At 36.1% G+C, this 12,112-nt stretch overlaps 1 protein-coding gene across 1 annotated transcript; it reads left to right on the top strand.

The window, feature by feature from the left end:
* The first annotated feature begins 194 nt into the window (after positions 1 to 194).
* On the top strand, positions 195 to 8,183 carry RTCA (RNA 3'-terminal phosphate cyclase). The gene is made up of 10 exons (XM_026853964.1): positions 195 to 241; positions 843 to 1,001; positions 2,473 to 2,596; positions 3,100 to 3,158; positions 3,675 to 3,816; positions 4,930 to 5,054; positions 5,191 to 5,249; positions 5,883 to 5,977; positions 7,101 to 7,205; positions 7,555 to 8,183. The coding sequence occupies exons 1-10, from the start codon at positions 195 to 197 to the stop codon at positions 7,651 to 7,653; spliced, it is 1,014 nt and encodes a 337-aa protein (XP_026709765.1). The 3' UTR covers positions 7,654 to 8,183.
* The last annotated feature ends 3,929 nt before the right edge of the window (positions 8,184 to 12,112 follow it).

Consider the following 12,112-nt stretch of genomic DNA (forward strand, 5'->3'; position numbering starts at 1 on the left):
GGGGGCGCGGTGCGGCGTGGGTGAGGCCCTGCCGGGCCGGGGGCGCAGCCGTGCGAACGCCTCGCCTGGCTTTGGTCTGAAATACTTCTAAAAGCAAACCCCGTGTTTCCATCGCTTTAAGAGGGCCTTTGTGTCAGAAAGTCCCGCCTGTGCTCGCTTCCCTGGAGGGACCGAGCGCGGAGGAGAGCTCGGGGATGAAGCGGGAGCATTGGGACCCTCCGCCCGCTTCCTCTCGGCGCAGGTGAGGGCGCGGCCCCTGTCAGGCACCGCGGATTTAAGGAGCGTCTCCAGAATCCTTTCGAAGGTTCAAAGCAGACTGCACGCTATGAAACGTGAAATACCGTTGAGGTCACATAATGCCTCAGCAAAACGTGGTTCACCGAGCGAGCGTACAGTGTTAAGAACAGTTCATCTCTTTCCTATTTAAATTACTCAAACAAATGGAAACGCCAGCACAGCAGGACAAATAGGTAGCTCAACTGTGAGCTCTCTTGTGGCTTTGGCAACCAGTATCTGGCTTGGCTCCAGTTCACCATTGCCGTCGTTATCCCACTGCATTTTTGTCCAAGCATCTATTGCATTAGGACAGGCGACTGCTCCTGCACCTCATCTGTCTGTCTGGACCCATTCCAGTGGAAACCAGACCAGAATCCTGCACATTCCAGGATGGTCTGAATGCTGCTCCTTTGGCTCCTGTGAACTCAGGAGAAGTACTGTAGGAACCAGCTCGAATTTCTGATCTTTGTTTGATCTGAAATTTGCAATTGTAGTATTTATTAGTTTGTGTTTAGTAGTTCATTTAATCTGAGTACGTAGTATACTTGCATGTATCTTTAACTTCATATTGTCACTCCAAGGCCTCAGCATCTGTCTGGATTGGAGATCATTCGAGATCTATGTGAGGGGAAGCTGGAAGGTGGAGAAATTGGCTCAACAGAAATAACCTTCACTCCTGGGAAGATCAAAGGCGGAACCCACATAGCAGATACAAAAACAGCAGGGTATGTTTTTGTACATGGATAATGACTGACCAGTAACTGCTCTTAACTGCTTTTGGTAACTTTGAAATTATGACAGAAGATGTTTTGGTAACTTTAAAATTATCACAGAAGAGCAGGGAAAAAAGTAATATTAATACATGCATAATGTGCCAAAATCTGTGCTGCCTGAGATGGATATATGTGACCAAAGAACCTTTAGGCAGAATACATATGAATAAAATACATGGAAGTGTAATATTTATAAAATTATAAATTATACATAAATTGAACACTTCATTAATGTTAAGCAAAAAATATCTGCCCATGTATTTAAAATTATCTGTTATTTTCTTACATTAGTACATTACATATCAGGTCAAATGCATCAAATTAGAAAAGTATCTCAAATCCCTGAAATCTGAAATAATCCTCACCATATAATAACGTAAATTTTAAGATTTTACTTGCACTTGTAGTGGTATAATATGGGATACTAGTCTTTTGGAACTGGAAGCATATTCTATCCATGGTTGGTTTTGCCTGTCTTTCTTCTATCCTGTATTTGTGTGTTGGGTCTTTTGTTCTTGGAATCTGTTGCAAAACTGAGTAAATGGGTTTAGCTGTGGAAGGCTGGTATGAACAGTTTGGAAGCTTAGCCAGGTTAGGCATAAGTTAAAGTTTCCTTTAAGTTAAGAGAAATATTTTTCTGAGCTGCAATAGTATAAACAACCAAGCTGATGCCTTTTACTTAACATAGCAAGGTAAGCAGAGTAAGCAACAATGCAGCAGAATTAATAATTAAGCACAAGAAAAAGAAAAAAAAGAGAGACAGTAAGGTTCACAAACATTTGGAAGTTACTTAAGAAAACAAAACGATGTTTTCTTCAGTTCAGTACTGTTTTCACAGTGCAAAATTATGTTTGAAACTCCTGTGAGATGTTCTGTTTTGCTGAACAAACTTACTTTTGGAAATTTTATTTTGCAAGTTTTTTATTATCTATGAAATGTGGAGAGATTCAATGATAGGGGAATCTTCTATCTAAAAGCAGATTTTCTGTGCCTCTGAGTTTTCTTGTGTGGGATGCTAACCAGCTTCTAAGCACTTCTGTAGTTTTTATAAATATTTTTTTATTAAATAAATATTAAAATGTTAAAATTGCTGCCTAAGCCTTTTCTGCTTTTATCATAGTGAAACCTAGAGTTTTCACAGTCCCATCACTGTACTAAGTAAGCCATATTACTTTTGTGTCAAACAAGAATGTTATAGATGCAATTATTGTGAAACAAAAACCTTCATATTATAGCTTGCTAAAGACATGAAGTTTTAAATTAGTATTTTTTAAGACTAATAAGGTTACTTTATAGATAATGTTCAAAATCAAATACTTGTGTAAATGCTCTGGAAAGTCATTTGCCTTTGATATGCAATGATTCTATGGAATTCTATAGATTATGACTGCATGACATTTGGGTATCTTGTAATTGTTTTTAGGAGTGTGTGTCTACTGATGCAGGTAGCAATGCCCTGTGTGCTGTTTGCTGCTTCCCCATCAGAACTTCATTTAAAAGGTGGGACTAATGCTGAGATGGCTCCTCAGATAGACTACACAGTCATGGTAGGGAAAAATTTCTTTGGCTTGGTGCATCTTTCTTGCATGTATGTACAATGTAACTACTGTACTTCTGTTGCTTTTACTGCAAGTTCATTTGAAATTACAGAATCAGGCATGGGAATGTAACAATATTAGTATACTGTATGTAGAGAGCAACCAGTGTTTCATGGAATTCCCCGAAACAGCAACTAGTCTGTTTGCTTTTAGTTACTAACGAAAATTTCACTTAAAATATATCTTTTACTCTAGAAGTGATGTGAATTGTTAAGAATTTATCTTCCTCTTCCTATAAGAACATCCTTTTACACAAAGTGTCATTCAGAATAAAGTATAAGGAATGTCAAATAAGCTGTATGGATGACACTGGCTATTGTTTTTTTATAATGTAACTGCAGTGTTTGTGTTGAGCTTTTTTTTTTTTTTTTCCTTAAGATTTCATAAAACAGTGGGAAATTATAGATGTAAAATAGATTCACTCTGTGGTTTGATTTATGCTTGTTTTCCAGGTTTTCAAGCCAATAGTTGAAAAGTTCAATTTCACATTTAATTGTGACATAAAAAAGAGGTGAGTTATCGAGACATGTGGCAGAGGCAGGCCTTACTGAAGCAGTGTGTGAGCACAGAGGCATGTGCACAGGGTGCCCTCAGTCAAGCTGAGGGATGAATTTATAATACAGGAACTAACCTGCATTAGCTGCCCCTGTGTGTACTGTAACCATATGGTGAACGTGATACGGTTCTTTGCTGTCTTTTTTTTTTTTTAATATTGCTGAGTCTTTAGCTCTGTTTAATGTTTCCTATGGGCTACGCCTGAGGGAAGTGCATGCTGAACAGTCAGTACATTACTGAGCTTTTTCTGCGGTGTCAGTTATGGTGGTGTTAATATAGTTAATAATATGTGTGTTATGAGGTAATACTGTTAGAGAACCCAATTCTACTATAAAGATTTCTAAGCCACACATCAAGAAAATTTGTACAGTAACAGAGAACATAAAAATATATAATAAAATATATGAAGAGCCTTCTGGCTCTTTTCCTTCTGATCTCTAATCACTTATATTTGATTACCATTTCTAAATAGGGGCTACTACCCTCAGGGAGGTGGTGAAGTTGTAGTCCAGATGTCACCAGTCAAAGTGTTGAGCCCAATAAACTTAACAGAACGAGGCATGGTGACAAAGATATATGGAAGAGCATTTGTTGCTGGAGCGCTGCCTATAAAAGTAAGTGTTGATAATAGCTCTGGTAATATCCAACTTCATATATTTCCATAAAATTGCATGTAATCTGCTTAACATACCTCTACTGTTTCTGTATTCTGTGGTGTTTCACATGCAAACTAAGTAGCCTTATTAAATGGTTTCCATTATTCAGGCTGTAGAATAGAATTATTCCTAAAATCCATTTATTGCATGGCAATATAGTAGTGGCTAAAATAGGAGATGAGAACGGTATCCTTAATAATCAGATCTAAGATACCCCTCTGTATATGCTAAAGACTTTTGAACAGTCATATGCATAGATTTATGGGTAAACTATGGTGCACTGTAATAGGCAGAGGTCAGACTACATCCAATTCTTCAACCATTCTTAAGGGTATTAGACACAACAAGTTAAGGGTAAGTTTAGTCAAAGAGAAAACAGAGAGAAATTTGCTCCTTTGTACCCCCTTCTTTCTATTATTCCTATCCTGTCTGTGTTTACAGGCACTGAGTGGTGGGATCTCCTTAACACTCCTTCACACACAGGCTAGGAAGTAGTAGAGAAAGGAAGAGGAGAAACCAGTTTACTTTTTGAAGAGCTGTGGACTGCTGGTTTTAGTCTTAAAATCTCCAAACCTATGAATATTGGCTATGATTGGATCACAGGGCTGGGATAAGCGTCATCTGCCCCCACCTGCCTGTGATTTAAAATTGTTGTTTTCTATATTGTATCTTATACAGTATATCCTGTGCAATAACAATTGTGGGGTGTTGGATTATGATGTTTGGTTATTTTTACCATCTAATGTCTCGAGATAATCAAGACTAAATTCCAATCTTCCTCTCTACAAATGGAGAAAAGTTCTTGAATTTCTCTTGATATTGAAGCTCCTACATACATCACTGCAATTGTCATTTGTTCAGTATTTAATGTTACCTTAATTTTGTGGGAACATTCTCAGAAAAGATGATGTTTGGTTCTTGCTTGTAGTGGTTTTATAACATTCCTTTGTTTTTCTTGTTAATCAAATAGACCGTTTATTCAGGGATTCACTGTAATTATTAGACTTATGAGGAAAAAGTATTACTATAGTTACATAAATTAATTAATGTTTTTACCTCTTCTCTTGTTAGCTGGCAAAAGACATGGCAGCAGCAGCAGTGAGATGCATCAGAAAAGAAATCAGAGATCTTTACATAAATATTCAGTCTGTTCGAGAACCTGATGATCAAGCCTTTGGGACTGGAAGTGGAATAATGTAAGATGAGCCCAAACCCTCTACTGATACCTGCAACCTTACTAGCTGATTAGCTATATCTTGATTACATATCTGGTAAATAATGTGTAAAGGGAGTAATTTTGTTCTTAATACTGATTCTGTTTTTTCTGCTTAGCGTTGTTGCAGAGACTTCAACGGGTTGTTTGTTAGCTGGGTCATCTCTTGGCAAGAGAGGTAAGAGTTCAATAAAGTATACCCCTTTCAGATTTAATTTAATGTACTATTAACAAATAGGAATCTGAAATACAATCTATTCAAAGACACTTCGAGTGTTGCATTTTTAAATGAATGTTGTTTAGCAATAAAGGACAGTGGGAATGAGCAGATTTTTAAACATAGTAAAATGGAATCTTGCACTTTGTACTAAGCTGCTCCTGTATAGTGACAAAAATTACAAAATTATTTAACTTACCTTTTATCAGAATGGATTGTTAAGGATCACTGAGTTAAAAATGCTTCTGGACTTTAAGAACATACAGTCTTTGTGGTTTACCTGTGAAGTTTTGTTCAACAGTGAATCTAGATGTGTATCTAGATTAAAATGAATAGAAGTGATTTGGGGTTTAAATGGTTTGAATAAAATGTTTCTTTGACTAAGTGGGGCTACTTACTTTCCACTGCTTAGGAAGTGTGAACTATATGCCATCATAAAATGGGAGGAGTTTTTCAAGCAGATATTTGAGGCAAAAACAAGGAAATACAGTTTAAAATGTTGATCATTTCTTGATTTGTTTATTTTTCCTTCTGTATTTTTAAAATGTTAAATAATAATTGGCAGCATCCTAATCTCCTGGCTTTCTCTGTTAGGAAAGAATTCTGACAAGGTTGGCATTGAAGCAGCTGAGATACTGCTTAGGAATCTTAAACATGGTGGAACTGTGGATGATTCTCTGCAAGACCAAGTAAGGCTCCTGTATGTGTTTACATGAAGTTGAAGTAACAAGAATGTGCATGTATATTACTTGTAAAGAAAAGAAATCTGAACAGGGAAAGAATGAGATGTAGATTTCAAGGTTAGTCTGTATCTCCACAGGTAGGTGTGACTTTACATAATTATTTGATAATTAGAAATTTCAGGAGGTTTCTGGATTTGCTAATCACTAGGATTAGCAAATTACATACAGTTCTTAGGAACCACAGATGCTTCCAGTTTTGCACCAACACCCTTAAATTTTCACTTCCTGTAAATCTTAGTAAGTATGGAAGAAAGAGGTAGGAATTTGCTTCTATTTGACATTCCATATAGTGGAGTAAAAATAGCTCCCTGATTACATATTAAGAATGATACTAAGTGAAGCTATTAGAGAGCAGAGTATCTCCTGTTTGTCTTGCTCACCTAATTTCCTTGGAAAATGAAGACCCTCCACTATCTTATTTTCAATAACACAGCCTGACAGGGATCTTGGGCTGTTCTAGATAGGTTGACATTGCCCCTTAGCTGTAAACACGTGGCCACACGTTACTCTTATGTAGTATAATAGGAAGTATTTAGGTCTTGGACTCACCCTATTTTTTTCCAAAGTGTGCGCAGTACAACAGGAGATTCAGTGTGTATGGGAACTGCTCAGAGTTATATCACACTTTACAGAGTACTTGTTATGGTGGTTGTAAATCAAATCAGAGTTTTTAAAATATATGTCTGGCAAAAATATGATCAGAAAGTGCTAGAATTAAAAAACCTCACCCTGAGTTTTTCTCTTCATAAGGTAATCTAGCAATCTGCAGCCTGACATGACTTTGGGGAATTTCAGGGCAGGAGGATGGAGGAGAGCAAAATTAAATACAGTGACAGGAATTCAGTGGCAAACTCTACTGTGGAAAAGTAGCAGCCCTTCTCTAATAGGCATTACAGTAGTAATTTCCAAGCTTCTTGAGCCTTAATGCTCAGCACTGTGAACTTTCATGAAACTTGGCAGACCACATTTTTACATCTACAGACATTTTTTATGTTTTTCCTTCTCTTTTAATAAATAAGGTCCTAGGATTTGAAGAGATACTTAATAATTACCTTTCCCTCCCTTCCAGCTGATCATTTTTATGGCACTAGCGAAGGGGGTCTCTAGAGTGAAAAGTGGACCGATTACACTTCATACTCAAACGGCTATACACTTTGCAGAGCAGCTAACAAAGGTGAGTCCGAAAGTTTTACATATTGGTTGTCATCCAGTACTAGGCAATATACAGTTTAGCAGACATTGTGAACTGAACTTGATCACAGAGGACAAGCATTGATAAAATAATTGCTACAATATTTATATGGGAATTTACCTCTAGAAAGTGAACGTACTTTAAATACCTTTATAATGGTTAGATACGTTTACCACCTTTATTTAAATGTTTTTAAATGAAATCGGCTAAAGCTGTAATATACATAAACACATGGAAATACGATTTCTTGACATTAGATTTTTTGAAACTGAATATATAAACTTATGAATGTCATAACTTAATTAGTGATATATTTCTAATCCTGTTTTAGGCCAAATTTACTGTGACAAAATTGGAAGAGGAAGATCCCAGTAGAGATACCTACATCATTGAGTGCCAAGGAATGGGGATGATAAACCCAAACTTATAGGGTTCAAAAAAACCCCCAAAAGGCAGAAAGCCGACAAAAGCAAAAATCAACATACCTCAGTGATGTATTGCACTACATTTCCATGGATGTATAATATGCATGTGAACAGGAGAAGCCTTCTGTCACATCTGAGTGATTTAACTTCACGGATGATGTCAAGGTTTTCCTTGGTGTGCCTCATGAGAAACTGTGGTGTGAAACATGGAAACTTTGCTACTTTTTCTTTCTTTTTTTTTTTTTACTGTTAGCAGCAAACAGGACAGCAAATAGAATACATTCTATGTATTTGAGAGCTTCAGTTAGAAGCTTTGAAAATTTGTATTTAACAAAGTAGAAGACTTAACTATTTCAGTTTTGAAAAAATACTGATACATTCTTTCCCCTTTAAAAAAATGCACGTTTTATTCTTTGGGAACCCTTATGTTATGAGGTATATGGAATGAAGTGCACCATCAAATCTGTATTGCTGTTCTCCCTTAACCATTTTGCTTAAATTGTGCGTGAGGAAATAATAAAGCAATATCACCATACGAAAGCCTGGTATTTATAGTTGTTGTTACCTCAGCATGTTGTGTTAATGAGACATGGATACAAAGTAACTTTTCCAAAGGTTTCTTTCCCTACAGAAGGAATGCTCAATGCATAAAATAATCTTTTAAATCTCTTTTTATCTATTTTAAAAAACCTTCTCTCAGGCAAGTTAAACAATGTACCACATTACATCCCAAACAAATATTAACTTTATGATGTGACTGGATTTTCTATTTACAGTTGTTCTTGTTAGCATACTAACTGGGTCTACATTTTCACCAAGCTGTTGTTGTTTGTCCTTTTTAAAGGGAGTACTTAATTTCAGCTGAGATGAGAGAGCTCTTGAATTCACACTGCATATACACACAGGTGTATTTAGGCATATATAAAATTCAGTTATGTTATCCCCCATCTCTGGAATAAGATCTTCTGCCAGTCTGGTTTTAATTGTGCTACAAAAGCTGTTTCTGAAGTAAAAGGAAGATAAAAGGAGAGATAGGTCATATTTTGTTTTGCATATTAAAAACTGAAGCACAGAGTTGGAACCAAAACTATATAAATGCACTCTGGAAGCTTGAATGGATTTTCAGGTTTTCCACAGCCCAGTCTGTAGCTTTTGCCCTAAGATCTTTTTTCCCTCATTTGTGACTATTGAATCTAACAGCTAAAGATGTAATTTGAAGTATTGTCTCATTAAGATAATTGCACTACTGTGCATTTCTAACATGAAAAAAATCCTTTGCTGATATGTAAAAACGTTCGACAACTATATCTACTTAATATCTTTCTTCTTAGCATTCTTCCCCTGTATCCACTCGAAAACTAGTGCAAAAGAATGGGATCGATCTATTTATGATTAAATAATCCTTCTTTAATACTGGAAATTGTCTGAAGGGGGCAGCAGATACGAACATATCTCGGCGGGTAACACTGGATTGCTGTTGAAGAGCACCTCTGAATTACTGGTTTGTGCTGCTAACGATTTTCAATGTTTCCTTTTGGAAGAAGTCTGAACATATTTTTTCAAAAAAACTTGAAAGCAAGCCCCCAAAGAACTGTTACCTGTGCTTAAGAAAACAAGCTCTTCTAAACCACATTTGAATGGGTCTTTACCTGTTTCCACAATTCAAAAAATTAATAATTTGACTAATTAACTTCTAATGGAGAGATTCTTGCTGAAGGAGAGGGCAGGGTGTAATTTAATTCAACCTCCTGGTCAAAGCATCACTAATTCAGAAGTTCTATTAGGTTGATTAGAGCCATGTCCAGTCAGGTTTTGAAGATTTTAAAAAATGGAGGTTCTACAGTTTTTCTGGGCAACTTTTTAATAGAGCTTAACCACTCCCAGAACTGATATTTAGCGTGAGCAGGCAGAAGGGTTAGGCTTTTTGTTTGTTTAGTTTTTGTGGGGTTTTTTGTTTGTTTATTAAGCTGAGGGACTGTTTCTTAAATGGAAGTTACTTCTTGCTATAGGAAACCCATTGGGAAGGTGAGTTTAGCAACATAGAGAATTACATTCGCTATTTCTTCAGAAGAAAACATGGCAAAAGACAATGATATAATCAGTTCTACCTTATTCAGAAGATTTCTGGTATGTGTGAAATACTCTGGCAGCCGAGAACAAGGAAGCTTCAGTAAGTACTAGAACTAAGACGGTAACATCAAAAATTTATTGCAAATAGTTATATATCCTTGCTGAAATTAATATAGAAAAGCATATTGAATACAGTTTGTAACCTGTGTAGTTATTCCTTTTTGTTACCTTTGAAATTTAATTGTTAGATTCTCTGTAATTTATTCTTTTTACCACTATTCAATCAAGCAACCTTTACAGAGTACAGGCAATTAAATTTATTTTTTGTTATGCGGTTTCAACATTTGTAGAAATTATGCTACTTGAGAGATAATAAAATAGACGTTCTTTGTACTGTTATTCAGATTAAGCCAACATTGTGTACATCTTTATAAATGACAATCCAGAACTAACGCCTTCCCTTTAGGTTTTAAAATCTATAGCAAGTGCCTTACACCCATGGCCTTCTTGCCCTGTAATCACTGCTTCACTTCAGCAATTAAATAAGAATAACCCACTTTCTTTCCTAATAGATTCTTTGTGAACTGTAAGCATACCTAGATGTTAATGCCTAGATGGTTTAAAGGCTAAATAAATCAACATAACCATCTCCTGTCATGTTATGAAAACCTTATGAATAAAAGCACAAGTAAATTAAATATTTTAAATTTAAGCAGACTTTTTATATATTTGTGTACATATACATACTGCATTATGTATAAAAAGTAGGATAAGCTTGAGCATGATTTTATATCTGGTTTCAAAAGGCTGGCTGGACCTTTTCATAGCTTTTCTTTGCTTCTGAAAAATGATGCCAGTTTGCACACCTGAGATGTCTGCACTGCTACAGAAAATTTTCACATGCTCACAAATGCCCAAGACTGTCTTGGAACAATTGCAGCAAAAAAGAAGAGCTAGCAAAGCCTTGAGAGAACTCTCTCGCATTGGCATTTCTAGCTCTTTCCAGCACTTCCTGAAATCAGGTCTATCTAAACAAAATCTTCTTTTGTAAAGGATTTTAAAATGTGCAGGTTTTGTTTCTCAAAAAAATTTTAAAAAATAAATCAACAAACCAAAATTCCCATTGAGAAAACTGAAATGTAATTCCTGTCTTCTAAACAGACATACAAAAGCATATAACCGCTCAGCCAACATATTTAACAAGGATTAACAAAACCCAGGTTACCAGAAAAAAAACCTTTGTAGTAAATGTACAATAAATAGCAGCTCAGCAATACTGACAGTTATTACTGCACTTCCCTGCTTTCCATAAGCCTGTTAAAAAGCGCAGCTGGTGATTAATAATTGGCAGTCGTTGACAGCTTCCTTGCATGCACATTCAAGTCTTGGGCTCCCTCTTCTTGCGGTGTGACCACTGGGGCCACCACTAGCTGGATGCGGAGGCTGGGGCGCTGGCCCTGCCTTCCTCACCTCTGCCGTGCTTCCTGGATTGAAGGCTTTACATTTACATGCAACCTTTTTCTCAGGGGTCAGAAAATCTCTAGATGGGAGACATCCACAACAGATTTTAGTCTTCAATAGGATTAAATTCCCCAAACAATTTTTACTCCCTGGTATACACACACTCAAACACGATTGCATATTATTACCCAGGCCCAATTCACATCCTGTCATGTAATGGTAACCTCTTACCAGGAAACATTTATCATAATTCCTGTTCTTTTTCTACATACAATAATTACTCTTCATTACGTATATACTTGAACAAATTTTACCTAAGGTAATTCATAAAATGAATTTGGGACTACTAGTATCATTCATATTCTACAAAGTTGCTATTTTCCCTTTTCAATGGGGTTCCCCATCATAAAACTTCAATACTCTGGGTTTACATTTATTTTCAGTTCACTTAGATTTTAAATCTACAAGTCAAAACATGAGCTGCAGATCTTGTTACATCACACTCCTACATTGCATGTGCAGTAAGTACTTAAGCTTAAATTTTACAGCATAATTCTTAATGTGTGTGCAATTAGTTGTTGGTAGTTAATGGTGTAACCTCTTTTTTTAAACTTCCTGCCCTTTTTGAATATTAACTAATAATTACAGTGCATTACTTGAAGCTCTTAAACTTTCATTTATATCCATTTACAATCATATCATTTTTAGAGATAAGGTTGGATTAAGTCACTGGTGGGAATGTATTAACCTTTTGTTCAGGAAAAGATGAGACATTGCTTGCACCTGCTCTACAAATATGCACTGGGTTTTCTTATGTTAATCAGACACTTTTGAATCTTATATAAAAACTTCAGTGTGGGTGTATAGATACAACTAAGATGCTTACATTTAATACTGCTCAAACAAGTAGTGATGATGACTCACAGGTTCTGT

Source organism: Athene cunicularia (genome assembly GCF_003259725.1).
Source record: "Athene cunicularia isolate RWA chromosome 8 unlocalized genomic scaffold, athCun1 chr8_part1, whole genome shotgun sequence".
NCBI classification, from domain to species: Eukaryota; Metazoa; Chordata; class Aves; order Strigiformes; family Strigidae; genus Athene; species Athene cunicularia.

What these genes read in the sequence shown, in the direction of transcription:
- RTCA (XM_026853964.1), top strand. Translation starts at nt 195, where the DNA reads ATGAAGCGGGAGCATTGGGACCCTCCGCCCGCTTCCTCTCGGCGCAG. An exon ending in GTCATCTCTTGGCAAGAGAG is followed by an intron (nt 5,250 to 5,882) that starts GTAAGAGTTCAA and finishes TTTCTCTGTTAG; the next exon opens with GAAAGAATTCTGACAAGGTT. An exon ending in ATGATTCTCTGCAAGACCAA is followed by an intron (nt 5,978 to 7,100) that starts GTAAGGCTCCTG and finishes CCTCCCTTCCAG; the next exon opens with CTGATCATTTTTATGGCACT.